Source organism: Haliaeetus albicilla, chromosome 26 (assembly GCF_947461875.1).
Source record: "Haliaeetus albicilla chromosome 26, bHalAlb1.1, whole genome shotgun sequence".
Classification (NCBI taxonomy): Eukaryota; Metazoa; Chordata; class Aves; order Accipitriformes; family Accipitridae; genus Haliaeetus; species Haliaeetus albicilla.
Window position 1 is genome coordinate 12,665,045 of NC_091508.1, and position 17,687 is coordinate 12,682,731.

Below are 17,687 nucleotides of genomic sequence, written 5' to 3' on the forward strand. Positions count from 1 at the left end.
ATGGCTGGCTGTTCTATTTCTGTGTTGCCAGTGCTGAATAAATGCCACATCAGTATAGAGTGAAACTGCAGTAAAATGCCCATCTTTTTATTTTGTCTAATAACACCAGATCCAGAAGGTTTTCTAGAACAGGAAAGTGTATGCAAAATAGCTGAATCAGGGAATAATAAAAATATTCTGTAAAGGCATTGTTGAAAATACAATAGGAATATAAAAAAGCTTCCTAGTACAGCTGAATAAGAACAATAATTAAAATCAACTTAGCAGTGTTAGTAAATCTTTGAATACAAAAGGTAGCTTGAAGGCTAACCAAGACAGAGAATCGAGTGTTTAGCATTCAGGCGCTGAAATTTGGGACTGTGCTGTCAATGGGGATTTCCCATTTCTGTTTTAGAGGCCAGGATTTCAGCTACGAAATGATCATGAATTTCCAAACTAGATAATCAGTCTTACTTGTCCAGGACCGTGTGTGGGACACTGGCCAAAGCAAACTGCTTGGGTAGGGGGAGGAAAACAGTCAGGGAGGACGGTCACAGACAGTCCAGCCTGTACAGGATTCTCTTGCAACAGCCCCAGGCAGTGAGATGTAATAAGCTGTTTGCATAAAAGAAAGAGCAAACGCTGTTGCTATTTCACTCTAATATAACTCTGGAGGATTTTGTTGTTATTCATGTTAATATCTAATTGTTTTTAAATCCTTCTAGCATCCTTGACCTCATTGAATCTTGTCTCAGGGAGTTCCACATGTTAACAGTTGGTTTGATTTTAAAAACCAAACCAAGCCACCAAACACTATGTCCTGTCCTTGATTTTAAATATGTTGCCTTTCTGCAGTGAGAGGAAGAGCTCAGGAGTGCACTTCATATTTCTTTTTATTACTTTTCTTTCTCTGATCTTTCTGCACCTTGTTTCATCTTATTTTTTCTGCTCTAAAACATGCAGAACCAATCTGCTCAATCCCCTCTCTTCCCATGGAAAGCTCTCCAGGCTTCTAATATTTATAGTACCCTCCCTGACCATTTTGTTTGTTTGTTTTTTCTCATTTATTTTTGATGCAAGGTAGGAAGAGTGGAACGCTGCATTCCAGTGATTCGTAAAGTGGCATCTTAATACTTAATTTGATTGTTTTTGCTCTATAATGTTTTACATGTTCTGAGTAGTTGCTGGAGGTGGAAAGGAGGTTTCCTTGTTCTTGGTAGCACTAAAGTTTTTACCTCAAGGGCTGTAACTGCTTTAGGACCAAGGAAGGTATCTGAGTGACTAAAATCACTCCTTAATCTGTACACTACCTCCCATTTGTCAACAATGGTTTTAATTTAACATTGTGCTCATCATTTATTGACCGCTCTTGAGTGTCTTTAATGTTTCTTACAGCCTTCTCTGTTTGTAATCTGAATGATGTTATATTATCTCTTGCTGTACATATTGCATTAAAAAAGTGGTTCAGATAAAATTTTGGGGTTGTTTACTATCAACACTTTATTATACTGAAATTGCAGACTGTTTAGTCCTCCAAAAGAAAAGAATGGGTCTTTCTTTTCTGCTTCTTAAGTGCTGTCTGACTCGAGCATGTTCCAGACCTGGTCTAATGACTTGTCTAACATTTGTGTTGTAAGAATGAAGTTTCTTTAATAGCCTGGCTCTTGAGTAACTGACTTTTTTTTTTTTTTTCCCTAGTGGTACTTTTAAAGTTTTTTCCAGTGGTAAAATAAGTATAAAAAGGAAGAAAACATTAATAAAGGGTGCTTGTGAAGTTTTCAAGGAGGTACCTTGGCACAGCTGAAAGATTTTGGTGTCAGCTCACTTTTGATAAAATCACCAGAAGTGCAGCTGTGATTGAAACTGAAGCAAACATAGCTCAGGCTCCTTTAAATGTGGATTGTTTAATACAGTCAGTGGCATATCTGCTTGAGGGATCTATACTAAGGTGTTTTAAACAGTGACAGCCTTAATGTGCAAATACTTGTGTGAGTTATACTTAATACAGGAAGCTTTAATTGAAGAAGTGCTTGACAAATACCTTCTTAACAAAGGTTTGGGGAAGGAAAGTGAAAATTGTAACACAGATAGTGTGCTGAAGTGCTGAATTTAGACATACATGACTTGAAAGAAAAAAATCAGCCTATGGTCTGACCAATTTCTTAGAGTTTGAATTTACTTTCTTCACTTAGGATTATACAGAGGCCAGGTACAAAGTTTCTAGCTTTACTTATTTCTCAGGTGCGTGTACAAGAATGAATACATAGGGTAGTCAGGAGGGTTTAAATGTTTTCAAATGAAATAACAAATGATGTCATGTAAAGTTCCCATATCATGAGGCCAAGACTAAGCAAGGAAAATTGTAACTCAGTAGAGTCCATTTGAGGATGTCAAGAAGAAATGTTGTGCCACCTTAAATGACTTATAAATCTGTGTCTTCAAATCTGTAAGATTTTCAGTCTTATAAAACTAGTGCGAGTTACAGGCCAGAAGCAGTGATCAAATCCTATCATTTGTTGCATCTCACAGCATTTAGGCCAAAAATTCATATGGTAATTGCCATGTCAAGCTCATAAACATTGACTCTGTATCATTTAGAAGTGAACTGTATGGATCAGTTAGAAACAAACCTGTAATCTTCAACTTAATCTTGAAGAATAAAGTCAACTGCCTGTTTTTTAGTAAATTCTTTAAAGGGACCACCTCTTCCCACCACTGGAAGTCAGCTGAATGTAGGTGTAAAAAGCAATGTTTCGCATTGTGTTGCTCCTCTAGGCACAAGACAACAGTTCTCTTCCCCAAATGCCTCTTCTTCAGTTCAACCAGTATTAAACAAAGTCTTGCTGGTGACGAGCAAATCCTGTCCTGTTCCACCTGCTGTGTGCTGGGACAGGCTCTGCTCTTTGTTTCATGTTTTTGTTGGGCTCTGTGTGAAGGCAGTAGCAAGTCAATTTGAAATTGTGTCTTTCAGAGGAATTAAAAAGTAGTGAAACCAAGCAATGTAATCCATGCAAATGATTTTGCCACTGCTGCTTTCTCCATTGAACTCCCCGAAACTGTAGCAACTATTAGGATGTCATGCTGCATTTCCAACAGAGAGTGGAGAACTAGAAGTTCTCTGCACAGAGTAAAGTGCTTATAAGCCCACAAATATTCTTTTGAAGATGTTTCTCTTATCTTACAAGGACATGCATCATTTTGAAAACACTTTGCTCAGAGACTGGAAGTCTTTCAGTTCAGAGCTAATGAAGTTGCATGTCTTTTGCATTTTAATTCTTTTCAAGTCCATCTCTTTCACACAGCACTGATTCTGAGTGTTTCTTTTCTTCTGGAGTAAGCAGGCTTTGGGAATGGGTTTAATGTCTCTCTTCCAGCTCACTGTAATTTGAATGCCATTCCTTGGCACAACAAAGCTTTATGAACCTCAGGTGTCAGCTTTCTGTAGAAGAAACAGAGCAACAAAGTCCCTTGATACAGCTGGGAAAAGACACCTACATCAATGAAAAAGGGCAGCAGCGTGTGTGAGATGGCAGGGGAGGATAATTGCCAGAAAGAAATTAGAGTTTCCCGTGAGAGTGTGACAGCTTCTTCTAAGAAATGCATTTTTATTCACTTTTCTATTTAACAAGTCTGAAGCTTCAACAGTTAAATTCAGTTGTTCTTCCTTTTTTCTAACTTCTGTTGCCTGTTGAACATGAGTTATTTCCTGTAATCCACTCTTCTTTTGAGTCCGCAATGTCCTATCTGCCCATGTCAAAGGATAAGAGAAGGGGCACCATGTTTCTCTGCTGCTTTGCCTGTATTGTTCAGCTTGCCAATTCCTCAGTATAAGGTTTGCCTTTATTTCCAGTCCTGTAACATGCTGTGTGTTGTCAGTACTTAATGGCCAGCAATTAATCTTACTGCTGAGACACGTCTCACTGATATCCTAGTGAAGCCCCTGTGCCTTTACAGGCTAGAAGTTGCTGATCTGATACCGCCTCTTTGTTGAATATTTCCTCTAATGTAGAGGCACAGTTGTTTGGAGGTTTTTCTGGCGTCCTAATTATCTTCAAGGCTCTGTGTTACAGTGATGACTAAAGGCAATGCAACTTCTGATCCTCTGCTTAGGATGCTGTATGGTTAAAAAAACCCCACCCTAGCAATGATGTCTAGCCAGCTGAGCTGACTTTTTAGCAGCTTGAAAAACCACGTAGAGCCCCACTAGGGTAGATGTGGTCCTTTTGTTTCCCAGAGGATACAAGATGGACAGGAATGACTATCAAGGGAGAGAACTGGGGACCAATGGTGGAACAGAGTCAGGCTTGAGGAAATTACATAGGTGAAACCTGGGTTTTGTTTATTTTAAGGGAACAGTAAAACCGAGCCCTGGGTGAGATATGTCTATGGATGGAGATATGTTTGGGCACCAACTCAGGGCCCTGAATTTGGAGAAAAGCTCAGGTGGTTTGCAGAGTTGTCTTGAAAAGAGCAGGTACTTTGTAGGTGAAAATATGTTTGATACCAAATTGTCACACCTTACAAATTCGGAGGTCCCACTGGCATTTATCAGTCTGATTTCTGAAACCTCAGTATGGATAAAGCTCTCATCAGTCTGACTGTGGGGACACAGGTGACACGGAACACCAGACGGCATCAGTACACCATTGCACATAACGATTATGTATCCGTACAGTTCACAGTCCCTAGAGGTGATAGGAGGACTCAGGATTGTTCCTCCCCTGCTGCCCAAAGGACAGTGGAGAGCCATGACAAATTGTTACAGGAACGTGCCAAACAAGAGGCCACTCAGAAACAGGGGAAAAGAAGAATTTATTTTTCCTACTCAGAGATCTTTGAAAGGAACCAGTACAATGTTTTTCCTCCTGCACTGATATGAATCTAGTGCAGAACTGAGCGTCCAGCTAAGTGAATAGGTTCTTTCTTTCCCGGAGTGTTTTAGGTTTTTTTAACAAGATGTGCCTGAAACCAACAACCCTCAGAGCATTGACCAGTAAGTGTGCTGGCTCTTGCTGAGATTTTCCTTCTGCAGACATAACTCTCTTGCATTGCACTCACCTGGGTGTAGCCCCTGAAGAACAGCTGCCTGTCTTCTGACCTTTGCTAGCTCATTATTTTTTGTGCTCACCACCTGCGTGGCAGTGTGTCTGCTCCCTGCAGTAGCTTGTATTACTCTATTTAATTACCAAATGCTGCCTAAAAGTCAGCTTTTCTTTCTGGGAGTGGCAGAAGAGTTCCTCTGGGACGTGCTCGCTTTCCTGTGCTTGCTTTTTGTCGCAAGGCCTAAACACACTCTTTGCTCCAAATGGTTTTGGATTTTCACTGCAATTTGCTGGTATGTAGCATAGGAAAAAACCCGCATCTGCCTGTTCAGAGGAGCACAAAATGGAGAACCCCAAAGTACTGATGACTGAACTAATCCCCAGATCCAAAAGAGTGCAAAAATATGTGTGGCACTACTGGTACTAGGAGCTAGACTCTAGTGGTACTAGGAGCTAGTATGTATCATTCACTCTTTCTCCCAGATGATTAATAAAGAGATTATATAAGGTTTGTGTAGTAGTGCTGATCCCTCTAGTATTCTTCAAGATGGCTTTCAGCTACACACTTTGGTGTATGGCCTGTGGTTTGTTTGTTTGGTTTGGTTTTTTATTTTTTTTTATTTTTAGTTAGCCTTCTATCTAGGCTCACTTAAATGGTCCTTAAAGCAAAATTTTGTGGGAGCACAGTGTCAGACGTTTTAGTAAGATTGCAAATTACATTTATGCCAAGCATGTGAAAGAATTTGTCATTTATAATAATACAAGGAAGTGTACAGTTTACCAGCTGCCAACTCAGTATTTTGTTTGCTTTAGATTGTTCTTTAGAAAATCCTCACATAATTTTACGGCAGCAAGCTAAACTCTCTGGTTCAGACTGTATGAACTGTATGGTTTCAAGTGTTGGCACAGTGTGGTGTGTACTGCAAATTGACTTGAGTGATGATATTTGCATTGTGAAACCTCAGGAAATTTGGTTGTCCTTCATGGAGATAAAAATGAGTCAGTTTTGGGAGGCTGTCTTTTTCAGTGTTTTCTGAATTTTTTTACTGTGGGAAAGTATAAACTTGTATTTTGGAGATGAGTTACACAGGAATGGAAAACCAACAGTGGTGTTCTTACACTTACTGCATAACTTGAACTGTGCTTGCCAGAACTCCCCCATGGAAACTTTGCTGTGGATTTTATTTGGACAAAGATTTGATGCAATGGCTACTTGGTGACATTTGGTCTCCTGTGATGTGGCACAGCTGACATGCAGCAGCCAGCCCTGCTTCTGTTACCTTGTGCCATGAGACAGAGATCCGTTTCCCATGGGCTGAGTCCTGGTCTTATTGATGGAAACAGAACAGCAGCAATGGGTGTAGAGCATCTTTCACTTCTCAAACAGTTTCTCCAATGTGGCTGGGCATGAGGGACCATCCTCTGGCTTGTGGAGATGTGTGGTCTTGCTTGGGTCTGAAGGAAGGTTCTCGATCTCCCAAAGTCCCTTGCGGGTGATAGCTGGATAAAGAAACTGGAGTGGGTGGTTGATTGTGAAGAGGGAAATCATGGAGGAGTGCTACAGTCTTCCAGTGGTTTGTCTGGCCGCCTCCTCCTGTGCAAGAGGGGCACAGGGTAAGGAACACAGCTCTCTGAGCTATCCTTTCCTCCACAGACTTGGTGTAACTGCGTGATACAAAGGGGTAAGGTTGGTGGCAGCTGGTTTTTAGAGCAGGGATGTGATAAATCTGAGGTTGAACCTTGCTGTTTTTCCTTTTGCAGAGGAGGTCATGCTGGCAGAGGAAGACAAAAATGCAGAAGAGAAATCTCCTCTGGACGGTAGGTCATTTTGCTGAGCAGTTTTCCTCCTGTGATACGTGAGAGGTTCACCTGCTGTATGCTGACGTGGCTTTCCGTTGTAACCAGGAGGGTGCGAGGAACACACTCTTGCATGCACTTGGCAGAAGTTGGGCTAAAGAGTCCCTTTTCCTGTATCGGGTCTTTTTGAGGTTGCAGGTGGATGATGAGCAGTTATGTGACACGTCACTCTGGGATGGGATCTGCCCTTGGGGTCGGTCGGTTCCTACGCTGCCTGTGGGACCACAGCGTGACGGGGACACCTGTCAGCCTCTGCCGAGCATGGCTGGCTGTGTCTACGCACAGGTTGTGGTGGGGGTAGGCTGCAGAGCGGATGCCAGAAGAGAAATGCATTGACTGAGAGAAGGCAGGGCTCTAAACTGAGGTTTCCAAATGGATTTGACAAAGAGACTAAGACCCCTGTTACTTGTAAGCAGTAAGACATAACAGGGTGTGGTGATCCTATATTCCGACGTGTGACCCTAGCATTGCAGGATGGCTGGAGGTACCGAGCTTCGGATGCAGGTGCAGCGAGGCTACGGGGACTGCTCTCCCTGTGCCTCCAGACCGATGAGCTCTTAGGATGCGACAGCCAGTCAAAGTTCAGTTAAAGATTCTTCCCTCTCCCTTTTCTGACCATCTTTCGTCCTCCCATGTCTCCTCCTTTCCCCTCCCCTCCCTTTCCCTCCTCTTTTTTTTTCTCCTCCCATTCACTGTCAGGGAGGGCCGCCTCGGAAGGGCCGATTCAACAAGGCACGGCACCGGCAGAGACTAGCAGCGGCAGCAGCTACAACAGTGAGTGGATTGCAAATCACCAGGGGCTTAGGTGGCACAGTGGGGCAGTGCTTCTCCCCCGCAGCCCCACGTGCCCACGTCACTGGCAATGTTTCCTGGGTGGTTTTGCACCGTGCTCTGAGCCATGCAGCTCCTTGGGGCATCAGGCGCCTGGCTGCTAGCCCACCTTGGCCAACCTGGTGACCTGTGCTCGGGAAGGACTCGGGGTCGGAAGAGCTGGGGCTGAAGGAGGTCAGGGCTGAGGCGTGCTTGGCAAATCTTCGTGCATGTGTGCGGGTGCGTGGGTGTGTGTGCACTGGGGAAGTTTGTCCAGCACATGGGTGCAGCCAGGGCTGTTAGGCTCGAGCCGAAATGAGTGTCTGGAAGAGTAGTCTGAAAAGCTGAGTGATGTAAGCAAACTAGAGGTGAGTACAGGCCATGGAGTAAACACCCATGTATACTAAGGCTCCCTCTATGCTGTTAAGCTAAAGGAGCCCGGCAATGTTCCCAGCCTAGTCTCCAAAACAGAGGGACATTGCATCCAAGGTGCCTGTAGAGATGGCACGACCTAATTGCTACACACATGGAGAAGTTATGTGGGGGAGAAGATAAAGAAGAAGGTGTTCAATTCATGCCAGGGAGTGTTGTAAAACATTCTTCCCAGGGCTGGTTATGTTCCAGTGCTGGGGATGGCCCTGGACATGCTGGAGTGTACTGGGACAGAGGCAGCCTGAAAGACCCCAGAGCTGGTATTGCTGGGACTGAGGATTCAGCCTACTGCTGGGTGGGGAAGAAAAGAGCAAAAGCAGTTATTTGCAAAAAATTGAATCCAGATCACAGGTTCAGAGTGTCCTGTCCTCTTGGAGGCTCTCTGAACCTGGGTGATGTTCTGTGTGTTTCTGTGAAGCACGCTTGCCTTAGCTGCGGAGGAAGAATCGCATCCGTTTATCTGTCAAGGCAGGGAAATCTGTGTAGAGTGAGGGGATCTTCTCATACGAACCTACCCCCAGGGTAGTCACTACAGAGTGAGTGGGTTTGCTGTGTGTGCCTACTGAACAGTATGTATCACCACACCGTGGGGTGTCTTACTGCTGATAGAAAATGGTGCTTAGTTACTGTATGTCTTGAAGCTGTTACAAAACTGTATCAACGTATTTTTTTCTGCTAGTTCTCAAGGTTTTGCAGGTAGGTGGTCATGGGACCAGCGTCCACACTGTTGCTGCGTTACCCCTTGTGCACTGGGTGAACAGTGCAGACCTCTCCGAGCCTTAGGCTGCAGTTCTCTTTCCCTGTCGAGTAAAACGGTGTAGCGATGTTTGCCCTCCCTGCAAAAGATGCTGTTGGACAAAGTGTGTTTTCAAAGAGTTATGACATCCCCAGAGGGAAGGAATTGTACAGTGGGTGCTATTAAGAGTATGCTCACTGATTTGTGGCAGTTGCTTTCAACATAGTATTTCTGCTCCTTAAGGCATTGCTCTGTGGTAAACTGTATCTGAGCACCATAAATGGTAACTTCTTAATGGTGCACACTGTAAACAGCATTAATGTTTTTAGTGGATAGAAGCACTCATCTCATAACCCACTGAGGCTCAGAAAGATTCAGTGACCCTGCCCAGCCTTTCTGCTATGCTAAAAGGTCCAGCAGCTGCAGTGACTCCCCCACCCTCCTGCATCTGCTGGGGTGCAGTGTAAGTGCAGACCTGTTCTGGCAAACCTTCAAGATCTAGAAGGTTAAATAAATAAATGACCCTGGCATCAAAGCACATGGAGGCCCTGCAAGGTTGTAGGTTGTCTGATTCGCTCCAGCTTACCCTTGGGTGAGAGCTTTAAGCTGGCATTGGGAAGTAAATGCTGGCCCTGGAGAGTGAAGGGAGGGGGAGAGAAAATCCACTCTGAATGCTCACAGGGTGTTTTCTCTTTAATTTGCACACAGTGTTGAAACGAGCTGCAATAAAGAAGAGCAAAAATGACCTGATTCATGCTGAAGAAGGTGAGGACCATTTCACAGACATTTGCTCCGTTGGTGAGTACTGGCTTCGCATTCCCCGAGATTTAGATCTCCACCTAAACATGTTCATGTCATGTTTCCTCTGAGCGGCTCCTTTGCTCCAGAAGCTGCAGTTTCAAGAAGGAGAATTATCACTGCTCCTGCAGCAGCACTCAACTTAGCAAAGCAAATGTCTTTGTGGCTTTACCCTCTCCCTGACGCTGCCCTGCTCAGCTATTGCATGCTGCACCCTTTAAAAGAGCCCTGCCAAAACACTTGGAGAATCTGTGTGGTGTTGGCCATACTGTGATTCTTCTTGGAACATGCTCATTCATGCTAATGAAGCCCAAATACATCAAATGATGCTACTAAGCCTCATCTGTTGTGGGGAGCAGAGGAAGTGGACACTTACTCGCATTGGACACTAATGCACAGTGTATAGTTTTGCAGCCTTTACCATACGAATTGTTACTGGGAAGTGCTGGGCAGTGGTCCCAGTTCTCAGTCTTGCCTTAAAAGAAGGTCTTAAAGCAGTTCTCCACGTTTTTAAAGCTGGATATGGAGATACACACCTGTGTGCACGCAGTTGCCCACATACCTCCAATGTAGAGTGTGGCATCCTGAATAGTGTAGCACTCACGGTACAAGTTTGGTATCTTCAGCTCTGGAGAATATGACACTGTCAGGCTACAGAGGTACTGCTTGTTCTGCAGTTAACAGAGAGCTAGTTCCCTCCTGAGACATTGCCAGGTGGAGGGGCAGGAGGCAGGTCTGGGGTTTGCAAGGGGAAGCAGGCTCTGAGCATACAGCACCCTGTCTAAGGGGAACTGTTTGGACATCAGCAGAAAGACCTTTCAGTTGTGGGATTTTACATGCTGGCTGGGGAAACATCTTCCTGACTGCTTTGGAGTTAGCTATTTTGCTTATTCCTGTCCCTGTTGTTTGAGTCTGTATTTTGTTTTGCTGCTGAAGCAGCAGATGTTCTCATTATCTTCCAAAGAAATGTCTTGGCACCCCAGTTACCACAAAGCAGTAAATCCTGGATGCATAAGAGTAGCAGCACAAAGAGTACATTTGAGAGTACATGTCCATATATGCTTGCAAGCATGAGTGCCTCAAATGCTCTTTGGAAATTTGGCATTAATGTTTTAAGAGATTACAGCTGCTGCTGGGGTTTTTTTCCCCTTTAAATGAAGACCTGGTTGCAGGAAATGAATGTTGCTCAGCATGTTACTGACACCATCACCCACTGTTGAACTGCCACAATCTCCCAGGCTGAGTGGGCTGCAGGTTTTGTGGCTAAACTGCTGACACTTGTATGAGAGGTTTGTTGCTGAAAGAGGGCAAAAATGCGGCGACTGTGTGCATTTTTGTTTTGTTTTGTTTTATTCTGAGCAGCTCGGATCCCTGCATGGATAACAAGGAATGGTCATTTTTAGAACATTTGTTCATAGTTGCAATAATTATGAGATCTTTGCATTCACTTCCAAGTCCCTCCAGGCTCTGGGCACCCATGCCATGCAAACAGATCTTTGAATTCAGTGTTTCAGGTGGCAACGGATGACGGAGCATCTGGACTCGTGGATAATCTGATGCAGAGCTGGGAACTGTCTCGGGAGCATATGGCAGGGAAAATAACAGCAGTGCTTTCCACCTTCTGCAAGTGGTTCACCCACTTGGGAAAAGTGTTTTTGATTCTGATTCATGGAACAAGGCAGAAAAGAAGAAATGGATAAAGCAGATACTTCTGCAGGCTCCTGAAAAGGCTGAAACTCTGCATAACATAAACAATCAGATCATATGGGCAATTATGCATAAAGAATATGTTTTTGAGAAAAGGGTTTTTTGGATGGTTTTCTATAATGTCTTGCTGATGGGAGCATAAGGAGCGTGGAAGAACTAACAATATAATTGCTGAATGCAACGTGAAGATGCAGACCAAAGTGGTAGAGACATTGACAGGTCTCTTGCTGGCCGTTGACTGAATATGTTGCGCTTTAATTCAAACACAAGTACCTCAATGAGCCTTATAATTGCGTTATAAAGCTCTATAGTGGTAAACACTTCCCAGTGTGTTCTCTGGAGTTGTTCTTAACATTTCTTCTGTTCTTTCCTCCTAACTCTCAGCCTGCCTTTCTGCACTAAGAAGCATGCAGCAGTAGATTCTGGCTCCTTCTGGCTTCCTACCCTCTACTCTATACCAGACACAGGACACTGTCTTGATTGCCAGGCAGCAAAGCCTGGAGAAGTGGATGTTTTCTATGTTAGATCAGTCTAAATACTGCTGCTTCTCTTTTCTGGAAGATCAGTAGAGAGGAGACGAAAGGGCAGCAGACTATTCCCATGCAAATCTGAAAGTATAGACTGGCTTGAATATCTGAAAGGTCTTTACCTGCTAAACAGTATTATGATATCGTGCAGCCTATATCTTAACCTGTAGTTCATTTTGTTGTCTTAAAGCAATAGATGAGCACTATTATTTTTATTTTTTTTTAAACTGCCAAAGGGAGGATTATCAAACTAGCAGAACAACAGCACACCAAGCTTTCCCACAAGGAGTTTGTTCAAAGCCTGGCCAGGGCCAGCTCTGCATTTGGCGTGTTGGTGGATGGCCAGAAATGTGAAATGAAGCAGAGAGCTTGCCTTCTATTGGGGAGATGGCGCAATATGCTCTTGTGTAGCTGTGAGGCTTGGAGAACCCATTGCTGTCACATCTGGATGTTTCATCCTTTCTATGGGTGCTGTGTTTGATGTTATTGCAGGATGAAACAGGGTGAGATTCCCACCCCTTCTAAGTGTTGAAATGTAAGTGAGCACACTCAAAAATTTGGCTGCTGCAGTCAGAACACTTTGTTCATGTAACTCAGCCATCTCCAACAACAGCCCATGCAAGTCATTTGCTCTCGCGGTGCTTGGTCCAAGACAGGACAGTGTGTGTCCTGTGTCCTGGTCAGCCCTACCCGCGGGGAGGCTCTGTCCCATGATGGGGAAGGGCAATAGCATATTATCTTGCTACAAACCATCTTGAAACAAGGTTCGCTAGCAGTTTCTGAGGGGTGCCAGCACAGCATGAAACAGGTAGTGGACAGCCTGCAGCAATCACGATTTTCCCTGCTTGCAACAGTGTCTGTGGCTGTTGCAGAGGAACTCCAACAGATGCATGTGTTTATTACTAACGTGTGCTGATTTCTCCTGCCTCAGCACTGGCCAGAGATTGCCTTTTCATCATTCGTTTGAACAGTGCCTGCTACCGCATGGGGAGAGCTTACATTAGAAATCATTTCTTCCGTCAGCTTCCTATTGTTAAAACATTTGACTGTTTTCCAGGGTTTCAAACCAGAGTTGAAATGTAGCTGATCTAGGCAGAATTGACACAAATGAGTAGCTGAGCCCAAAATATGATGCATGGAGGCAGATTGAGCCCTCTGCTGTAGAAACACATGAAGTCAGAGAGTAAAATAAGGAGGCTTCACTCAATTCAGTAGTAAGGTCTGGGTCTTTGCTTTGTCCTTGGAGCAGGGGAAATAGGGACCAGCTTTCCTGTTGCCAGCTACCCAGCTCCAAGAGGATGTGCTCCACACCACAGGCAGAAATACCACTGTGCCTGGTACTTTCTGTCCCTCCATTCAACTGGGAACCCAAATGTTATGAGTTAAACTGAGACAATCAAGATTGCTTCAAAGGGTTGGAAACCCAGTTTCTTTAGATGGTGGAGCTGGGCATTCATTCATGAAGTTTTAAAATCCCAGCCTTCATCCCTCACTATGTCATTGCAAGCGAAACGCCCTTGCTCAGCCCATAGTCAATGTGCCCAGCTTTCTGCTCAGCTGTGTTTCTGGTGCTTGGGAGAGGGTCTGTGTGCCCGAGAATGTCCTCCGGCCTTTCACCTGCCGGAATGTGGTGTGGTGACTCTTCTTTCTGTCCCAGGGTCTCCTTTTGCTCGTGCCAGTTTGAAGAGTGGGAAGAACGAGAGCTCATCCTACTTCAGGAGGAAAGAGAAAATGTTCCGGTTCTTCATCCGGCGCATGGTGAAAGCTCAGAGCTTCTACTGGATTGTCCTCTGTGTGGTCGCCCTCAACACACTCTGCGTCGCGATGGTGCACTATGACCAGCCGGAGAAGCTCACCACTGCGCTGTGTGAGTACCAGGGACTGCACCTTTCCTCTAACGAGGTCTTGCGTTTTTGGTCACTCTGAGCACTGCTGTCACATACTCGTGAGGTCTGGTCTTTTGGCTTCCTATACCTCCCTTGGAGGAGGGTCAGAAATTCATTAATGAGTGGTTCTAGTAACTCAGGAGTAGCTGAGTCATACAATTAAAAAAAATCCACCAGGACATGATAACTGTTTTGAGGTGGGAATGTGATCCTAAATATTATCTGAAACTTCAGATTCAAACACATTTACATCTTGTAACACTGCAGAAGGATTTGTTCTGTAGCAGGCTTTATGAAAGGAGGGGGAATGACTCACTACTTGGGTAAAGGCAGTTTTCTCTGTCTAATCAGCATCTGCCCAGAGAACTGCAGAATTCATGCCACTTTGCAGCTGATCTGCATGGGTGATTTTTCTGTTGTGCACATACTTAAAGCTGTGCCAGCATTGATGTCCCAGGGATAGCAGCACATGCAATGGCTGATGCTATTTGGGAGATAAAAATGTCGATCTGTGCTTATAGAATCATACAGTAATTCACTACAGTTGTAGCTATTATTGTCGTATTCTTTAGAAGGTTGCAACTTTACAGAAGGTCTTTTTTGATAATCGTGTCTTCCTTAGTAACGGTGTGTGATCAGGTGGGATAAATGTCATGATGCCCTTCTGTGAAAATATGTGCAGTGGTGACAGAAATAATACTGTACAGAAGATTATACTATATTTGTGCAAAAGCTTTTATTTTAGCTTAGTTCCTGTGGTCACCTATCAGTTTAGGCTTCAGATAGTCTATAAGTGCTTTTGAAGTATGATTTTTTTTTTTTAAATTGCATATTGTTCTGTCCTATGATGAATAATCAATGGAGGCAGCTTTCTGCAATTGGTACCTTTACACAGCACAGCATTACACGGAGGTTGCAGACTTGCTCACAAAGCCTGTTTTAAAAAAATGTGGAATGTAAAGGAGAGCGCTCGTTTTCATTTATTTTAATGAAGGTTGTAGGCTGTGACTCCTAGAGCTCGAAAACTTGTAGGAATATGGTGACACTGAAAATGGGACACTGCAAATTTTTCCTTCTGAAGGGAAGGGATGGAGAGCTTGTTTCTGGGAGACAGAGCCATTGCATTGGCCACTTCTGAATCTATAAAATGGCCAGGAACAAATCTTTTGTTCAGTACTTGATGTTCAGATGCGGCTAGTTCAGAATTTGCTAAGTAAAACTTCTGAAGCAAGAGAACAGAAGACTAGGAAAAAACCCTAAAATATTTCAAACAGTCTGACTTAATAACTGTGGCTTAGATCATTAAAGATACTTATCTACCTAATTTTCATTGATTTCTATATAAATTAAATACTTAAATATTTCTATCTCCAGATCCTCAGCTCTTACCTTATTATAAGAAAGCAAACTTTTGAAGTTTTTTTTTATAGACCTAAAAGGTCAAGAATACTAGCTGCTCTGACTTCAAAAACCCTCTCTATTAATGGTTGCTGAAATATTTAATACCACCAGGTAACTGGAGCTATAATGAGAGTTGTATAAGAAGGACAGAAACTTCTTTCAACTCTTTTTTTTTTGGTTTGGTTTTTGTCAAGATTTAGACTGAAAAGAGAGAGAGACTACACAGAGAAGTCAGTCTTGCTTATTCATTTCCTAAATTTAACATAAATAATAAGCTAGATTGGCAGAGTAATTAAAAGTTTGAGGCTTAGGATTTCCTCTTGAATTAAGAATAAATGTCTAGAAAAAACCCAACCACTTTAAGTCTTTCAACTCAAAAAAGAAGGCTTAGATTTCCAAACTCAGTTTTGGGAATACCTTATGCAGTAACTTTTCTAAGAGAACATTAAGAAATCCATGAGCCAGCAACTTCTACTTAGTATTCATATGAGAGCTGGAAGGGATGTTTCTGTTAATTAGAATTAAAGGTTCACCTCTGTGTGGGAAACGTATCTGGAACAGAGGCCATAAATTAGGTTCCCAACCTGCCTTAGCTGAAGACAAAAAATAGGGAAGGTTGAAATTGTGTTGTGCCTGGGATCATGGATTGGGGTGGATCCTTCTTTCAGAAGCTTTGGATGTGTCCATAACACCCAGTATTGTGAATTAGTTTCCAAAAAACTTGGGTAGCTTATTTTAATTTCTTGGTGCTAAGGTACTACCTAGCTAAGAACAAGTGATTCCATTGAGTTATTTTTAATGGAAAAGTCCGAAAAACACCAAGGAACAATGTGTTCTTGGGAGTTAAATCCTCAGCATCCTCCCAGCCATAGGTGCTTTCCTGTGTCTCATCTGCCCTTTATGTATCTTTGCACCATTGCACTGCCGTTTACTGTAAGACTTGAGTATGTCCCTTGTCAATAAAGAAACACCTGAGCAGGTGTTTCACAAATCAATCTCTTAGATTCACTAAAAGACATGCTAGTGGCTACACATAAACACTGTTAGAAACAACACTGTAATTGGTGAGGGCAACACAGAGCTGGGTCACAGACAAAACCAGAATATCTGAGGAATCATAGGTTTTGTGGATGTTCTTGTACAGGTATAAGCATTGGGTCTTTAAGTGGAGTGGTACAAGATTAGCCACCATGACATAGAGAATAAAAGCCAGAATGAATGGTTGTCGTGGAAATTCTAAGATACTCTAGGTAATAGTATCTTGGTTTGTTTTTTGTTTGTTTGTTTTTTGTTTTGGTTTGGTTTTTTTCCCCCAAAGATAGTTTTCTCCAAGACAAGAAGCAGAGGTGCCATGGGTTCATTTTGGGGAGGATTGTCTCTGGTCTGTCTGACAGCACAGTGTAACAGAAGCTCTGGGAACAAACCTTTTTTAACATGATTTTAGAACAAAGAGCTTCTGAGAATTGTCCCCTGAAAAGGCTTACAAGTTCAACCTCTTAAATTACAAGAGTCCTGCACCTCCAAACGCTCCCAACTTTTCAGGATGAAGAGCTGTAGTATTATATTCATGCCTGTCTTTGCATTGGTAATGACCTAAAGGTTTCTGCCTGCTTTCCTGGGGGATGGTATAGTTTTCATACCATAATTTTTCCTACTAATGCAAAGTTTAACATTGAATGCAGGGAATATTTTACACCTTAAGGTACATGGGACTTTGCGTGGACTAACTGGTTGTTTGTTACTGCAATCACGGTAAGACTGGGCTTGGCCCCCTCACTCCTGCGTGCACTAAACTGCAGCCAGCCTGGTTAACCCTGCAGCAAATGCATTTGTGAACAAGCCCAGATGTGGTTTAGCCCTTGAGGAGTGCTCCTTGAAAGCCCTGTTCTGACCAAGATTTGTGTGCAAATCATTAGATATAGGCAGAACAAGGTATCACAAGACCAGGGAATTTTAAAGAGCTCCTGGAAATACTTGGCAAAATCCTTTAACTCTAAGAGTGACAGAGTTTAAAAATGGCTTTAAAGTTTATCCATGATGAGTGAACTTCACTACAGAGGAGCAGGACTTGGCTAGTCTGATGTATAGCAAGAGAGGAGTAGCCAATTCTAATTATGTTGTTTCATGGAAGGTGCTTAGAAATGAACTGGTGAGGAGTTTTGTGAACTGTAGCAGCGGGAGAGGAGTGTGGTAAAGTCTGGGAGAATCCGCTAAACCCTGAAACTCTACCAGGCACCTCTATTTCAATTATACCTGTCCCTCCGGGGAAAAGTATAATTACATTACAAATTAATTTTACTTAAAGAACGGTTGGTAAAAGCCTATGGGTCTGCACTGATTTATTTTTCCCTTGGTCTTTACTTTTAACTTTCCTGCTGCTGAATTGTTCTGATTAGCTTTCTCCACTTGATATTCCATATTGCTGCAACTGCTTTGAAAAAGGAACTGTAGGAGCTTTAGAAAGGGGCTTGGGATTTCTTTAGTCTTATTGAAAGAGCTGATGAGAAATTCT

The 17,687-nt window shown here is 43.2% G+C and overlaps 1 protein-coding gene across 11 annotated transcripts in view; it reads left to right on the forward strand.

Annotated features, from left to right (window-relative positions):
- Positions 1-17,687, forward strand: part of CACNA1B (calcium voltage-gated channel subunit alpha1 B) — a 310,731-nt gene that overhangs the window by 157,834 nt on the left and 135,210 nt on the right. For 5 of the 11 annotated variants that reach the window (XM_069771700.1, XM_069771699.1, XM_069771702.1 and 2 more), the window contains exons 8-11: positions 6,783-6,839; positions 7,578-7,652; positions 9,565-9,654; positions 13,546-13,755. In XM_069771700.1, coding sequence (XP_069627801.1) covers positions 6,783-6,839; positions 7,578-7,652; positions 9,565-9,654; positions 13,546-13,755 — 432 coding nt within the window. The remainder of the gene's footprint in view (positions 1-6,782; positions 6,840-7,577; positions 7,653-9,564; positions 9,655-13,545; positions 13,756-17,687) is intronic. The other 6 variants (XM_069771710.1, XM_069771704.1, XM_069771707.1 and 3 more) reach the window with 3 other exon arrangements.